At 37.6% G+C, this 18,068-nt stretch overlaps 1 protein-coding gene across 19 annotated transcripts in view; it reads right to left on the bottom strand.

The window, feature by feature from the left end:
• The window catches only part of ESRRG (estrogen related receptor gamma), a 390,416-nt gene that overhangs the window by 119,051 nt on the left and 253,297 nt on the right, over positions 1–18,068 (bottom strand). For all 19 annotated transcript variants that reach the window (XM_088052404.1, XM_088052400.1, XM_005523330.3 and 16 more), the window contains one exon: positions 2,545–2,960. In XM_088052404.1, the coding sequence (XP_087908530.1) occupies positions 2,545–2,947 (403 nt within the window). In that variant the 5' untranslated portion in view covers positions 2,948–2,960. The remainder of the gene's footprint in view (positions 1–2,544; positions 2,961–18,068) is intronic.

Below are 18,068 nucleotides of genomic sequence, written 5' to 3'. Positions count from 1 at the left end.
ATGTTCAAAGGTTTGGGAAGTCATATATTCTTTTTCATTGAATCTATAATAAAGTACCCTCACAATTAAATTATTAGCATTTAAAATAAGCAATTCTTTGAGCTGAAACATGTTATCCCTACATATGAACAGTTACAATATTTGACTCTTCAGGCAGCCTGGGTTTTCTATTCTGTACTTCAAAGTCTGTTGCATTTATTTCTGTTTTCCTGTTTTCTTATTTACAGTTATGCAGCAGCAAACTTATTTTAAAAACAAGCAGAGAGAGAGAAGGAACATGATATGAACGAGGAAGTGAAATGGTTCAGGGAACAATGACCTCCAGAGCATTGGAACTAAATTTTACCAATTAGAACAAAAAACCTAAGGGGAATTTTTCTTCATGCAAGCCTAAAGATAGAATTTTTCCATTCAAATCATGAGGAAGCACCTCTTTCTTACATACTTTTTGTCACCTACCACAACACATGGTTTGATTTACCCAAGCAGCTTCCATAATTTTGGATGGTACCTGAAAACCCTCAGTATTTGCACCAGTTTAGTAAGGACCACTGCCGAAGATGCTGCCATGACATTATGATGGGTAACATATTTCCTATTCTTAGTTTCTTTATTATGGCTTTTCTTTTCAATGCTTGGTTTTGTCCTACTGCATTTTTTTTGTCTTCACAGCACTGTCACCTGCTGATGCAGCTCGTGCTCTAACCGCACTGAGACTTTTTGCACAGCTGCCAGTTCTAACTTGAGCTGCGTGGCCAAGTCCAGGTTGCTAATCTGGAGAATGACGTCTCTGCCTTCTGCTCCCATGCCCAGAAACTTGCTGTCTGTGGTGTGGTGTAAAATTGCAGGTTACCTATTACTGCCAAAAGTCAACACTTCAATCAGTTTTTGTTTCTGTAGCATTTTTTTGGTGCTCAAAATGCAACTAAAATAATCGTGCATCAATTCAGTCTTGTAGGACAGCTATTACACAGCAATTAAATACCATTTATAAAAACAGAGTTGCTATTTGAAATTGGTGATTGAAGTTTAACAATCACAAAATACAAATTGCTTCAGAAACATTTTTTGAGCTTTTCTGAAAATGTTCTTCAAGGTCATGTGAAATCACCTACCTCTTCTTTATTTATTTTTTTTTTGCTTTTTCCAAAACAGAGACTTGAAATGGGCACACTGTTTCTGTGTGTGTGCTCATTTTACATATAAACCCAGGCCACCACCAGGAATCTTTGTTTACTGGTTGCCAACAATGTAACATTCAGCTACATTAGAACAACTGAAGTCAAATGTTTCTTTTTAGTGGCCCTAAGACCCTCATAAAATGAGTACTTCATGCTGGTAAAAGACCCAAATCTCCCTAGCAGCAAAATGGAAGGCAGAAGAATAAAATGGCCACTGCCTCAGCAATAGATAAATCAAATTAGCATTCATTATTTTTCCTTATTAATTTTATATTAAATATGGAAACACTATATTTAAGAAATGTTGATGAAATGTTTCAAATTTGGGGTTATGTAAAATTACAAACTGAAACTCACTTTATATTCATTCTTAAAAAGAAAAGTATATCACCAGACTGCATTGCCTTTCCTGAGAATTTCAGGCACTCAACATGTATGAAAATCAAGCAGGTTTTATTGAGGAGCTTAAATTTGGACTTAGCAACCTAATTTTAGTCTCTGAAGTCTGAGTTTAATTTAATGTGACACTATATTCCTGCACAGGCCAAGCTTGGCCTCATGTTCTTTAAATAAAGCACCTTCAATTTTACGTGGAAGGATGATATCTAAATCAAAGTAGAAGGTTATTTTGTCTCCATAGGTTCTGAAGCTAGAAGAAGCAGTCATGCAAATTTTCCCATTTGTACTAATTTATGGCAAAATATGTGGCATATTTGAAATAGGTATCAAGAGCAAATTAGTAAAAAATACTGAGCAGAGACCAAAAGCTGCCAACTTACTCTCCTTTTTTGTGATTTTACAGTTATTTTACAGTTATTTGATGAACCCATTTAAGGCCATTGCATATAGTGGGTGAAAGACCAGTTACCAATACACTGATATGCACAAAGCACACTACGCCACTGCATGTTTGTTCCAATTTTACATGCACTGGTTCTTTAACAAATATAATCTGGATTTCTGTAACAATTTAAGTACAGTTGTGGTGTATCTAGGAGCAACGCACAAGCATGATCCTGTGTGCAATCACAAGGTGTGTTCAAGAGGTGTCCATGACAACCTTCAGAAAATACTCCACTTTCTTTGCAACAATCACTTATGGGAATGAGAAAACAAAACTGAACATCCACTGGTTAGCTCCAGTGTTTTTCTATTTTTTGAAATCAAAATAAACATGGCACTGGACTAAACATGAGAGACAGAACTCCCAAAGAAGCCCAAAGGGACTTCTTCATAAGCAACATTTGTAGGACCCATCAGTGAGAAGAATGAAAAGGCACAGTCTGAAGTCTTAACAGGCTTCAGCCAAAGACTACACATTTTCATTCTGAGCAAAAGAAAGGAAGCTTAACAAACAACCAACCTTGAATTGTCCTCTTGAAGAAAGCCTTGCAGGCCTCGCAGGAGGCCACTCCATAGTGGTACCCTGATGCAATGTCACCGCACACCAAACACAGTCTTTTGGGCATCGAGTTCAGCATATATTCACACTTGGTCTGTGAGTCTTCAGCAATGGTACTGGAGCAGTCATCGTACCGTTTCCTGACCGGCCCGTTGCCCCCGAGCCCTGTGGCCGAGGGGTAGAGGGGAGGCGAGTCCAGCCCGTTCTGATGTCCATTCATGGTGGAACTGTAGCTCCCGCTGGCGTCGGAGGAGCCACCGGGGCTGTGGTGGTTGATGCTGTCCGTCAGAGAGGCGGGGCTCGACGGTTCCGTCTTGATGTACGACGAACAGCTGGAATCAATGTGTCGATCTTTGCTTGACATTCTGCAGAGAAGCCTGCAGTGGGGAGAGAGAGAAAGAAGAATGTGTGTATTAAAGACAGTGCTCTTTAAGGCTGCTCTGGAAGGGTTAGGGACTGCACATCATTCATTCATTAGTCAATACTTCTTGTTCTACATGAAGGTAATCAGCATAAGGGCATGACAGAGCTTTGTCAAAGCTCCAGACAGGCAGTAAACAAAAACTTTAAAGAGACCAGATCCTTCTGCTGTCCCCTCCACCTGCCCTCTAGGCTACATGTCAACCTCATATCAACTCTAAATTCTGAACTTGTCATCAAGCAAGTAAAAAAATTTTAAAATTCTTATTAGATGGCTTGGCCATTAAATGTCTTCATTTTTCCATCTATACTTTCTTTCTGTAAATTCCACCATTATCAGAAACAAATATTTTCCAGTTTAATCACATAAATATTCTGCTCTGTAATTAATACTTGTCAAGACACTTAACTAAAACACGTATCCATCATCTATTGATCTGATCCAATAACTGAAGAGCAAGTCCCCTTGCAATCCTTTTTTTTCTTCATTAATATTGCTTTATTATAGATACCGCTATTTAGTAACAGAGTAGCACATCAACGGGGTACTCTAACAAATAATTACAGCTGAACTCCATTTTCACAAAATCTAAGTCAAATGATTCATCAGCTGTGGCTGCAATTACTTTCTAGCCATTATGCTCAGACTAACCAGTAATAACTACACCACTATCCCATATATCTACAGCTCTATAGTATCTGACATTTTATGTGTTCCATTCTCGAATTAAAAAAATGTATTAGAGGAAATTTTACATAAAAGTTTAGTTTTTCAGAAAGTGAGATTTTGTCGTCTCAGTTCTCACAATTTAAGAATTAAGCATCTGAAATAAAACCATACAATATCTGATCCAACAAATTAGTGTTTTGTACAGGGAGGACTGTACAGGGGGAGAAACATTTGTCTATTTCCATCCCAAGTTTTTTACTATTAACACATATTGGGGTGAACGAAGGACAAAAATAACAATAATAATTAGAAAGCTCTAATTCAGATAGTATCTTTGTTTTCTTCAGCTGTGATTATGAGACCACAGTAGCAAATGGCCTATCCAGCATTTTCCTGACAGTACTCTCAGAAGCTGCCTAAGTTCAGACGATAGTTATGAACATTTCTTTTGAAACATTAACTGCAGAAAAGCAACTATCCCGTAATACCACCTGAAGCCATGGATTTGTATTTTCTAAGCAAATATATAAGTCAAGACAATTCGACTGACATAATTTTCTGAAGTAATTTTTGAAATCTTGTCTCCATTTTTCCATTTCTTTTTATTTAAGAATAAAAAATTTTCATCAATTTCTACTTTAATATCTGGAACCAAATTCACCAATGGAAAAAGGACATAAATCAGAAGAGTTGGCTTCTTTTCTAGTAGGGGTAATGGAGATCAAAGCCTGACCTGTCATTAAAGATAAGTGGTTAAGATGAGATTCACCTTAAAATCAGTGCTCATGGATTTTATTTCGACTTCTCTAATGTTGTGATTTTTACTGCAAAATTCTATTAAAAACAACCAACCTGTATATTTGGAAAACAGCCAGATTGATGTACAGAAATGTTACCTTCTAAACTTAAAATCAGGGCGTATTTAGGGAGGCGGAAGGTGCAAGCTATCTGGTGTCAGCAAATAAACCAAGGAAATGGGAAGGTTAAAGCCGTGAAAATATCTTATTACAGTGGACCACCTGCTTGTGCTGTCCTTTCCTCAAGAACTGGAGGGGGGGAAATCCCCTTGCCAGCCTGCAGTAGCGTGTGCCTTTTCTTCTGCATCTGCTGCCTTGTAGCCGTCACTGTTAATGAGTGCTGTAATTAATAGATAGCTCTCTCTTGTCTTTCTACTTGCACTCTAGGCTAAGCACTTTTCTCAAGTCAACGTTTGAAAGAAAGCGGGTCGGCACTGACTTACAGCAGCTCTGCGAATTCCTTTTAATTTAGAGCACTTACAGCACCACTCCACTTATTACCTTATAATTACTGGACCGCTCTCACATACATTACGATCTTAGACTAGAGTTAGAAGTTATTAGAGTACTAAAACATGGTGTCTCCTGTCTCTCTATCCTCTTGCATTGACACTGGATTTTATACAGCTATGATCAAAATTAGCAAGTAACTTTCACATTTTACCAACTAGTATTTTGTATTATTTTTCTACCACTAAGATTCTTTTATTGACTAAACAGGTACTTGGTTCTTTTTACATCTCCCTTCTGCCAAGACTCCACACGTAAAGTCTCAAAATACAGCATGAGGAGTCACTGCCTACAGTCTGTCATAACCAGCTTGATGGCACATTCTTGTATGAAACTTCCATTGCTGGTTTTTTAAACCTAATTTGTGCAATAATTAGCCTGAATGTCACCCTTCCTGTTCCTGAAAAAAATAAAAACAAAACCATTTACAATTAATGAGCTGGTCAACTGCATGTTGTTTTGGCCAGTACAGAAGTGGCCATCTCCCACTCCAAGCAGTCAGAACCAAAATACCATCTCAATTCTAACAAGCATTAAAATCTGATCACCAGTGCTGCCTATGCTAAAGCCAGTCTGCTGATGCCTCTGAAGTAGCAGGTTCTGGTACCAACCCAGACTGAGCTGCTTTACACCCCAGCTTCAACAGTACAGACCGGACTGGTGCACACTGGCGAAGCGTAAATGCGGTTAAAACATTAACTGTTCCAGGGAAAAGCAACAACAACAGCACCTGACTCTTGAGAACAAAAACTTTCTCAATCCCCAGAAGGTGAAACAGCGACAAGGCTGGGTACTGGCTGTGGGTGGGCAACAGACACCTACGGCTTTCACTCCTTCCCTACTGCACCACTTCTGAACAAAAGTAATTCAAGAGCCATCTAAAACGGATGGCAGGTGTGACCACCATCAAATTATCATGCTGAACATTTGGAATAATGCCTAAGCTAGATCTCTGTAAAATCCCTCCCTCAGTTCCCTCCTAATTACTACTTAGCTCGTTACACTGAAGAATTCCTAGACACCACTGCATTATAGTGTAAAACTACAGTTGGAGTTTAATTCTCTCTTCCTCTCTGTGTCTGAAATTCTACAGCTCTATTATTCAAGCCTGAAATATTCACAACTATCTATAAATTCAATTGTCAGCCAGTGGGTTTTATTCTAGACCTCACTTCAATCTAAAATTAGAGGCACTAAAATTCACATTAACTCTAAGAGGAATGTAGTGAATAAGACTTTATTTCAAAAGAACACCTTTTTGTCAGAAAGAGCTATTTTCAAGATGATGGCTTTATCTGCATTCAAAGAGACTAAGCCCAATTCCACATTGTGCTGTTAATGCAAAATTTTTAGGTCACATTGGATTAATAAAAATCTAAATTTAGTTAAGGTTTATGAATAGAAATAACATGTGTCATATAAAAACGTACAGTATTTATTTTAAAGCCTTGGTGGGGTTGTTTTTTCTCTTTGCTAGATTTTAAGTCAAATAAATGGCAGTTCCATTTGTGGTGGGCTGTTCTAAAGTAAGTTTTCTAACAAGTGGGAAATCTCAGGTAAACTCTTTCAGTAGCTTCAGGAAAAACAACAACAGGATCTAGAAGCATTTCTGTGGCCATACACAAGAGAAAATACATAGGGTGCTGCAAGGCACGGCTAATAGGCAATATACAGCATTAACTCGTCATGTCTACACTAAATTTACTTCAAAACTTCTTCATTTAAGAAAGACCTGAAGCCAGGATCTGCTGGCAGAAAGATACAATGAGGGAGCACTGCAATAGACAACTTCTTCTTTAAAACAGTCTTAAACAATAGCGAATAAATTGTAATGCTCTGTGCTTATGAAAGGCTGAATATATTAAGAATTTATTAATGCAATCACATTCATATTTCCATCTACCTGCCACATTACTAATGATATTGACAGTGCTGACACTGGCTAAATCAGTATCAATATACAAGTGGAATGTAAAAATTAACTGCATCTGATTATGGTATATAGCCTTAAGAAAGCTTCATTCCAGCTACTGGGAGCTCTTTATATTCCATCTATATATATAACTGGTTTATGAAGTTACTTTTCCCTCATCTCCCTTACACCAATACCTAAAGGAGGTCAAAACAACATGCCAATGCCTCATAATCCGTGAACACATTTTACATTTGTTTTTCAAGAAGGAAAAGCTCTGCTTAAAGCGTTATTTGCTATTTCAGAGCTTTGGTGATATTTGGTGGTATCAGTGGTAGTAATAATTAGCTACAATAATTAAAGTGACCACTTTTACTGCAGAGCAACATTAAGGTCCACTTTTACCTGCATGTAAAGTATTTTCTTTTCTTGGGGAGAGAATTGCCCTATTTCCATAAATATCAGAACGGGTTTTTAGCAGCTGACATTTGTAATGACAGCTACTACGTGGGAGCATCAGCAAGGTAGGTGTTATTATGCACACCTAGGTACTTTTCACGCTAACAGTACCATCCATCTGATTTTCCTCCAATACCTTCCTCTCACATGGATGTCTACCAAAAAGGTCTTGCTATCCTTAGACTTTAACTGTGAAAGCTAATGCATTATAGAATCTCTTTGTCTAAGTGACACAGAAAGTCTACAGCAGTCAGGAATCTAAGTCAGATCCTCACTTTGACTATAAATACCACATTTCCTTCCAAGTACTGTGCTTACTTTCAGTATCATTTTGCAGGTCTATACTAAAATCAGTAGACAAAAAAGAGCGTGTTCCAGTAAATTCCTATACTCGGTTTCCCTGACTGTAACAGAGAGAAAAACATTTGTGTGCAAAGAAACCAAAACACTGCTTCTCGCACAGACACCCATGACAACACCTCAAGACACTCACCAGGTCCTGTTAAAGAGCTGAGTAACAATTTCAGCTGAGCTGCTTTACACTGAGCATTTTTTTTCTGCTTCAGCTAATTGCACTCTAGTAAAGTGGTAAAATGTGAATCACTTAGTAGGAAAATGGGCACCAGCTGCTATTGTCAGAGAATGGAGACGCTGAAGAAAAGGAAAGTGACTGAATGAAGTGTCATGTCAGAAATCAACGGTGCAACGTGTGATTTGAGAAAACATGACTACTTTACAGAGACAGGGTGTCATTATGGCATCACAGTAATACGATGCTTTGACAACTGCTGCGTCTAACATATCATCATTGCATTAAGGTGCACTGGCTTAGTTGGAGGAAGGAAAAGAAAGGATTTCTTCTTTTAATAAGAAATATGGTAAGGCCTGCTTGGTTAACCTAGTGGATGAGATCATTAATTGCAAAGTATTGCTAATCTTGTCCTATGCGTGCACAAACAAAACTGTTATTAGGCTCAAGGTCTTTAATAATCAACACACGTGTACAACCATGTAGTAAGGAGTACCTGATGCAAAACAGAACAGCTGTGATGGTTTGGTGGGGGGTTCTTTTGGGGGGTGGGGGGTTGCTAAGAAATGCTGAATGTTTCATTGCTTTTTGCAATTTTTCATTTCATGTTTTCTTGAAACTTCCTTATTTCACCTTGGTAAGGAAAGCAAAGCAAGCCAGTGACTCCTTCCAGAGCAGCTGTCAAAGCCGGTAGCAGCCGGAAGAGAAGGAGCAATGCTTGAAGCCATCATGTTGTTACCAGCAGTGGCCTGAGTTAGCTGATGGCTGCTGACAGAGGATGCAGCTTCCCAAACAGTTGCTATTGCTCCGTATGCCATCTACCCAAGCTCTGCTAAAGCACTTCCTGCACATGAGGCAGTGGAAGACTGCACTACTGCGTGCTCATTTTTAGCTCAACAAAACAATCCAAACAAATCACTATCTCAGACCCTTCAGATCTGCACCATCTAAGTGGTGCTTTGTTTTCTGTGCTACTTTTAGAAAAGCAAAGTTTTTAAGTAGCTGACTTGCAACTACTACAGACCCTCCTAAACAAGGGGGAATTATTTAAACCTCCTCACCCACCATATATAAATATTCATTATTGCTTCCCGTTCTATTTCAAGTTGATTCCCCGTGCTTCCTGGTTGATAAACTTTGTTAACAAGAAGGAAATGATCCTGAGATACCCCAATGTGTTGCAAATTATCACTGTTGACAGCTCCTACGTTTAAGGATTACATCTGATGCAACAATGCATACTAGTGTCATTTATCTTTAGCTCATTTCCTTGGATCTATTTCAACTGAGGGTGAGCATCTCTTGTTTATAGCTCTAAATACTGTAAGTGAGCAACTGGCAAATCAATAAAACTGTTAAATGCATAATAATACTGTGTAATTACTTACATGATGCTTTGCATAATTAACTGTCTGAGGTGTTCTTTGATATAATGGATACTCAGAGTACGGAATAACCTATAAGCCTATAAAACACACCCTGTTTATACGAAGAGAAATTATGTGTAAAAATTTCATTCTAATAGTCCAAATCAGGCTTTGGCGCTATATGACAGAAAGCCTTCCTTTCCTGCCAAGTTTAAATCAATTCTTATGGCATTACTTCATAACTAACGTGATATTTCACTGATGATGACTATTACCCTGATTACTTGGAAGTAATGTAGTAATAGCAAAAATACACTTAGATTAAACAAACTACTGCTATTTAATCAATATTATTGAGACAAACTAAGTGTTTTAATAAGTCTGTATAGATGCACTAATGCTGGTTTAATTAAATGTATCCTTAGACATGCACAGGCTCTGCAGCATACAGATTCTATGGTTTGACAGACTATAACATAACTCTTCTGAATTTAAAAGCTGAAGCACTTAGAGGCAACATAATTTAAATCTTTTCAAACTAAAAAATTATTATCCTTTTCATCAAGTATTCTTTTAGGAACACAAATGAGGAATAATACTCAAAGACCTCACAGCTTTGAGCCAAAACACCAGACATCTGAAAAGGTGCCAGCCCTCAGCGGCACAGTTGTCCACTGTACCCAATACATGTCACTGCAACACACTGACACAAACAAACAAACCCTCTAACTGAAAGGCAAAAAACAAAAGCATATATAAAAAACTGCACCAATGACCTTAATTTTAGCATGTGTTTAATGCAGAAAATACCCTATTAGCTGTTACGCACTACTACTAGGCAGGCCATTACCAAAAAAAGCTTCAAAGACTTGCCTAGGTATATGGATCTCATGTCTTTAAGCAGGAAAAGATACATTTTTCATTGTGACCCAACAATTTAGCTTTCAAATACTTTAAAACAAAAAAGAGACAAATATTGAAGAGAAAGCAACACAGGGAGATGGCACTTCAGAACAAAATCATTCTACAATACCTCAAAGTTAAACACAGAAAAAATTCATTGAGTTTAGTGTGTGTACTATGGTCCTGACACAACCTTAAACCTTGGGGAATACTTCATATACCTACTTAGTTTGTCTCTAACATTTTTCTCCTGTGTCTCTAACATTTTTACAGCTAGAACATGGCTGCAGTTTGAAGCTACAATCCTACCACTGTAATACCTTACACTTCTCTCATTTACTGACTTTTAGCCTAATGTTATATGTATTTTTATTTTTTTTTTGTTACAGAACATAACATCCCTGAAAAGAGCCAGCTCTGCAGCAAGACTAAAGTTGAGAGCTGCACCAACTCACACCAGGAGAATTCCTATGCCCAAAAAGTTCCAATCAAAAAGGCTGTCATGTGACAATTAGAATGATGGGCAAGCCTCATCATATGTAAACCAGTAAACTGATCAGGAAGAGTAAGATTTTATTAGTCTAAATGCAGACTTACAATTCATGTCACATGCTGCAAGACAGCAAAAACTCTAGTTAAGAGGCGTTTTTCTGTTATGGAGCATCATTCTACTTGTGGTTATATTTCAGTGGTATCAGGTGGAATCCACCTGATGTCTCCAGCACCCAGAGGACACGGTAAAGTGTGAAGGAGTTGGCTATTAATTGTGAAGATTCTTTTCATTAAGGGAAATCAGCTGAAAGAGCAAAAGAAAAGGAAATGCTACATTCAGCTACTTCAAGAGATAAAAATAAAAAACTACAAAAGTAAGTAAAGATTCAAGAACATAACAGGCTTTCTAAAGAGGGATTATTTTGAAATGATGACAGCATCAAAAGAAGTTACTTACACCAGTCAGAAAGCCAGTACTACAGATCAGAGAGACACAGCTGTCATTCATTACTTTCCAAAAGGAAAAAGATGACAAAAAATGCTTTCAGTCTCAAGAAAGTCAAAGTTTGCATCATGAGATTTTTCACAATTTCTGGCAGCAATTTTGTTCCATGGCTGAAAGGCAGAGTGTAGGTGTGCACACACCGTGTACCTGTCTCCCCACCCAGCTCCCTCACCGATTTTCTGCAGATTTATAGCAGAAGAATTATAATTTGCACGCCAGGCTCTGTTAAATTGGAGAAGCGATTAGAGAGAACACACCAGAAATAGTATCAGAGAGTGAGCGTCTTAAAAGACTCAGGACTAGAACTTATAAAGCAAGTGATCCTTCTCCCACCCCCACACTCAGCTGGCTCCCAGTGTGTGCTGCCCTCCCAGACACATGCCACTGGATTTAAATATCCCCTACACATACATGTGCACTGGCACACGCAACCAAAAAGCCACTTGGGGAGTGGGGAAATGACGTTTTCCTGCAATCAGTGTTTAAGTGAATGTTTGTCCCAGTGTGTTACACCATGCTGTCAGCAAGCAGCAGGGAGTCGTTGAGTTGTTACTACATTTGATTTGACTGCCAGTAGGAAGCTTTATTTCTACCAACTGTTAGTTGCCAGCTCTACGGATCTTCTCCTAGTTTGAGAGGTTTTTATTTTTGGTTTTTTTATTTTTCTCTTTCACTCAGGACTTTTAGTGTATGGCAGAAGCATCTCCATGCATCACAGCAGTCCCTTCACTTACACTTGCAGCCTTATACACAAGAAAGTAATTGTATTAAGGCAGCCATAAGTCAATCCTGACACACATCAAGAAAGTGATTTTTATATCTGGTACCTGAATGAGAGGAGCAAAGATGAATATGTACATAAGCAAACTAAAACAGGGTAATTTTATTCTGATCTTTTCTGAAAAAATATGGGATTAGACTCTGAGGAATAGATATGGAGAGATAACCTGGTTATATTTTCCTTCCAAGGAGATGTTTTGCTCTCCAGATCTTTATATATAGTTTCCCAGAGTTTTCAGTAGGGCTTTTTGCTTGCTTGTTTATTATTCACGTATATCCTGAAAGGTTTCTGCTCTGTCAAACAAGACCCTATAACTTTAACCATTGTTTACAATGCTTCCTCTTCCTACACAATAATGATGATTTTGATAATTAGGATCTCATTATAATGGATCTGACAACAACTTCCAACAACGAAAAGCATCTTTAGAAAAATGAAAGCATATGCATGAATAGTGCAAGGAGGTGGGGTGGGGGAGAGAAATACATCCCTATGAGACAGCCTGAGAATTCAGGCTGAATGGAAAAGTAATTAACACTAAAGAGCTAAAACTGTAATTAAAGAAAATTTCATTAAAGAGAGGCAGGTGATTCCACTTTCCTAAATATGACAAGGTGCTGTATAAAAATAAAATAGCAGCTAGTTTCAGTGAGTGGAGCAGGAAAGCCATGTCTTTAACCAGATCAAATTCTCGAAATTGGCTGTCAAGACGGGATTGTTGTGATTTATACCCGTCTATCAAGCGCATGCAAGAGAGAGACAGGAGAGGAAAAGAGGCAAGCTGCTGTCGCTTCCATTCGCAAAGCACCTTTAATTTCCACGGCACCATCTGTTACCAAATCTAATTCACATTCCCTCCTAATCTGGTTTAGTTCTGTAATACTAATTCTTCCACTACTCTTATGAACATTGCTCTCAAGAAAAAGCTTTGGTCCCGGGTTGGTAAAAAATTGAATATTATACAGTTTAGGTTCTGGTGACTTAAGTGAAGCATGCTGCACATTAAAATGCACTTCTGGTAAAAGGATTTGTTTTCAGTCAGCGCAGAGATACAGAACTGTGCACATTTGAAAAAAGTCATGGGGGGAGGAGGGGAGAGAAAAAAAGGGGGGGAAAAATCACGGCTGATGATGAGAAAGTAGGCTGTGGACATGAAAGCAGTGGTTGTCATAAAATACAATTGTTGTCAACTTTAGTCACTTTCAGCACTGGCTATAAAATCACTTTGTCACGGTCTCATATTGAAAGCTTGAAACTGTATTTTTGATAAAGAAACTAAAAGGAGTGAGATGTAAGATCCTACGAGGGAGAAAACATTCCTTTCAAATTATGAGATGCAAGTATCTGTAGGAAACCTGAAAGGTAGGGACAAAAATTGAAAATGGTTTAAAACAGTCTCTAAAGTGCCATCGTCTTACTTTTAGCTATGTTATGATGACAAAAATCCCAATCACTTTTGCAGGACTTGAAAACAGAATAGGGGACCAGGCCGTGGTCTGTGGCTAAGTGTTCTCAGAGAGCGAATCCCACAGCTACTGGATCTAGGGTTGACTCAGCTTTCCTGGCTCCCACACAGAGCTCTGTAACCAGATTACTTGAAATCAATATATAAGCAAGGAAAAGGGCCTAGGCAAATATTTCTAATCATAATGTTATGGTACTGTTTCTTAATAATGATTTTTAACTTACTGGTTTTTAATGTATTTCTAGAGAATACCCCCTATCTCACTCCTACAGATGAACAGAACAAAACACAGAAAGGTGAAAAGTTGTCTAACACTGCTCAACAGGACATCATCAGGGCATAGGAATCCTGCCATGGTTTGGGATAATTCCAATCCAGTACATTTTGGTTTCTTCTATGGCTTTGATTAAAACATGCTTTGGAATTTTGAGTATTTATGTCTGAGAAAGGAACTTGTCTTCCACCTCTGAAACGGGACCTTTGTTGCTTTGAAATATAAAAGGGTTTGTTTTTTTCTAAATGGAAAACTTTATTACCTCTTACTCTTAATTTAGATGTTTATTTTTCTGTTAAATTAATCCAAATTTATTTGTGTGAAGCCTTTCCAAATATAAAAACTATGTCAAGTACTAGCCAGCACATAGGGTAATGTGTGAGCAATGTGTAGTTGTGAATAGCCCAAGGTTTTTATGATTGGGGTGGGGTTTTTTTAAGGATTTGAAATGAAAGAAGCAGACAAAACTAAGAAAATAAATACTTTACTAAAGTATTTATCAAATACTTTACAAATACAATTTATCAGAATATCTTGTTTTCTACAAAATGCAAAAAGGAGTCCTCGTTTTCATTATATGAAAGAGGAATGCATAAAAAAATTCCACTATTCCTTGTCTAAGCAAATTTTTAACTGCTGTGAAACAGCCATGAACAGAGATGTCAGTTGTAAAGATGAACATGAATTCTGAAGAAAACTCCTCCTCCTCCAACATCACTATTCGATTCTCAAAGTGTTTAAATTGTCTGGGTAATTTTATAAATGGTGTTTGGTTTGTTTTTTTAATGGGAATAGTAGCTAGAAAAACAAAATCAAATTTGTTGCAAATACAACACATCTGCCATTCGTTTTGGGTCAAAACCTTGGGTACATGGGACTAGACCCAGTAATTCTGAAGCTCTGCAAATTTATACCAGCTAATGGTGTTATTCCCTAACCCAGCCTGTGATTTCAGAGGGTCTAAGGTCCTGATACTCTTGATACACAAGATGCAAGTGCATTTCCATAAACTACTGCACCCAAAGAAAACCACACTGACATGCAAGGACTCGGAGAACACAGCAGCCTATTTATTTACTTGAACTACAGCATTTGAGCGATATGAGCCCTGTCTGTTAACACACAACTTTTCTATTCCTACACTATGAAGCTCTGTAACAGTTTCAAGTGAAAACTGTAAGGAAAAAAACAAACCAACAAAGGAACTTCTTCCACTGAATTCTACTGTTCTTTGCTTACGTATCTTGACTCTGGAAGGAATGGAAATAGAAACAGACTAAAAAAATAGTTTAGTAGGTTACTTGGGTGTGGTACTGATAACCAAATTCATCACATATTGAGATAAATCAGAGAATTCATAGGAGCAACACCTATACAGCTTGGAAGTTTTTTCTAGTCTATCTTGGATTTTAATGTGTGATTACAGATTTTTACAAACAAATAAATAAACCTTTGGTTTTTCACAGTTCCCTGTTCTTCACATATTACTATGTGTAATTCAAACCTATTTATGCCACTGGGTTTACACGTCAGAAATTTGCCTCTGGTATCAGCAGCAAAGGTCAGGAAGCAAAAGCTATCACTTTTAAAATGTTTCCATGACTCCAGAAGTTTCCATGATAAGCTTCTCACAAAGTCCTGATATTGTTTCTACTCTCTTAACTTTTGCCCTGTATTTTGGTGGAAGTCACAGGGCAAAGAAAGAAGTTCAGCATATTCCAGAAAAATTGTCTTAAGAAATATGTACCTGCTCAATTATAACATGTAGAACAGGGGTGTTGCTACTGGCAATTATAAAGCAATTGTATCAATACACTGCAATCATTACATGCTTCACCTGTGGCCATCTCTTCTGGAAAATGTCCATGAGAGGCTTGTCCAAGAAAAGCTTTACATGAACAGATCAGCATTAATTACTCCACACTGCACGCTGCAAATTTCAGCTGTATTTTAATGACATATTTGCTCCAGTTATTTCACCAGTATTAAGTCTAGATCAAATATTTATTTCTTGTATAGCTGAAAGTTCTGTTTAAGCTGATTGTCCTTGGGTAAGCAGGGAAAGGAAGACTGGCCTGAAGAAAATGCAGCATTCCACCAGTAAATTCAAATAACACACATCTGATTCAGAGAAGTTTTGTGCCTCACCAGTTTCAGTACAAGTTCAGGATGCTCATTAAACCAAGGACCAGCCCTGATCAGTTAATAGAATGGCATTAAATGATGATTTTACCAGATTTGGAATATTTTTTATTTTTTTTTCCCCATGATGGAACTGATATCTGGAATAAGAATCATTTCACTAGGCATCTGCTTAAATCACACACCAAATCTGCTTCACTTCTTCCCTGGTTCTTTACACAGCAGAGGGTCTGACAGTAAATCTTCATATTACTTTTGCTTCATGGAATGAATAGCCTGGTGTTCTGAAAAATAAATTATGAGCAACCAAGATAACACAAATATACGCAAGACTTTAACTGCCTGTAGTTGGAAGCTTAATAAACTGAGGGTGCTTGTGGAGATCAGCATGAACACCTGAAAGAGGCCACTCTCATCTACCCCTGGATGGCTGCATCATTCTGTAAAATCCAAAACGGGACATCAGCTGAAACATCTGTCATAGGACAACAACTATTGATAGCCAAATGATGATGTGGGATTGGCTGACTGAACATTACACAGGCATGGTTATCCTACAGGTTGTATTAAGTATGAGAGCCCGAGATTTATGTTATGGGTGATAAGGCCAAGAATGCTGTAAAAGTGAAAAAATATGGCAACAGTATGCAGTACATCACTACCAGGATAATTATTTATATAAAAAGTTCCCATTCTTACACTTCCAACATATAGGGATAAAATTCATATATTCAAAGAAGACATAATAACAACCTGTCAGCTTGTGGTGATGGATATGTTTTTAATCCAAATGACCACAGTATCCACTCTACCTGTCATAAAAGGACACAAAAAAATTGAATTTTCCTTTCATAATTCTTTAAGTTGTAAGGGAAAAACACAGAAGCATGATAAGTGGCTCATTCTGGTGGACAAATGGACAGGCAGTAGTAAAACGTATGAATAAAAGGCACTGTTCCTTCACTAATGCTATTTTCACTTGTTACACACCGCAATGCAGGCACAGGGAAGGTATACCTTCCTTTGCCTTTTCAAGTATACCCCTAGATAATCTAAGTTATGGAGACAATATGAGACTGCAGTAAAAAGACTTATAAAGTGTATTACACTATTTAGCTCTCATTTGAAAGCAATCCTGCACAAAGTGGCACAAAAGCACTATTTCATTTACATCTTAATGATTTCAGGTTTGTGCCCATAAGGATCCCCTATTCTTAAACTCTGCTACTGGGAAGGAGAATCTGACCTGCATATTTTGATTTTTTAAAATTCAATCAATCCCTGGCAGAAGTTTCATAGATCTATCAGATTCTTCTGATGCAGAAGGAAAACTACAGAACCTGTTCCTGTCCCCTCCACCCACAACACATACAAACTCACACCACACATTTGCCACTGATCTTCCCCAGCCTGCATTTTTCCAGGGGTAAAAATGACAAAGAAATTTAACTAAGTTAATTTTAAGTGCTGAAAATGTAGGCAGACTGCTCAGTTATTTCATTTTAAAAGATCTTCATTTTCCCATCTGTGTTATGGCAATTTTATTACACATTCGGCAAATTTACAGTAACAAGATGTTCCCCTGACAAATTAATCACTTTCCAAGCATTTTATCATATAAATAAAATATCACCTCAAGAGAGAAAATCAGCTCAATCAGTTGATTTAACCCATCTTTCGGGGAACTCGTCTGAAACAGATTGAGCGCATTTTTTCCGAAGAGGGACTGCACACACAGCCTCACGGACTCCCAGCTCATATGGTGAGTGAGGCTTTTCCAGGAGAAAATGTTTAAGACCAGCTGATAGGATGCAAGATTCTTCCTGTAAGAACTGCCTTGAAGCAATGACAGAACTCCACTGGGAACAAACAGAGATTCATAAAGAACCTGGTAAGGGTTTTGAGTGAGAAACTACATTTTTCCCCTTAGATCACTGATAATAATTTCTGCAACATTTCTCTGGTGTTATTATCACCATAATGTTAAGAGTAAAATATATACTGTTTTAATAATCTGCTCTAGTGTTTTAAAAACCTCACAATAAAATAATACACGTAAAATTCCAACCAGTTTTTCAGCTGATTATATGATTTTTAACTTGGCTTTTTCAAATTTCCCCAGTGTTCTCTAATCTCATTCTGGCAAGTAAATTTTTTTTTTATGAAAAATAAGTGACTGGCAGCATTAGCAATACAATATATGCACAGAAGAGAAGTGCATTCAACTCAAGCTTTCCCAAACTAATCCTAAAAACAACT

This window comes from Pseudopodoces humilis, chromosome 3, assembly GCF_049639895.1.
Source record: "Pseudopodoces humilis isolate 2021_Gansu_Grassland_sample_001 chromosome 3, ASM4963989v1, whole genome shotgun sequence".
NCBI lineage: Eukaryota > Metazoa > Chordata > Aves > Passeriformes > Paridae > Pseudopodoces > Pseudopodoces humilis.
The sequence above is the reverse complement of the archived record's forward strand: the minus strand, read 5'-3'. Positions and strand labels throughout refer to the sequence as shown.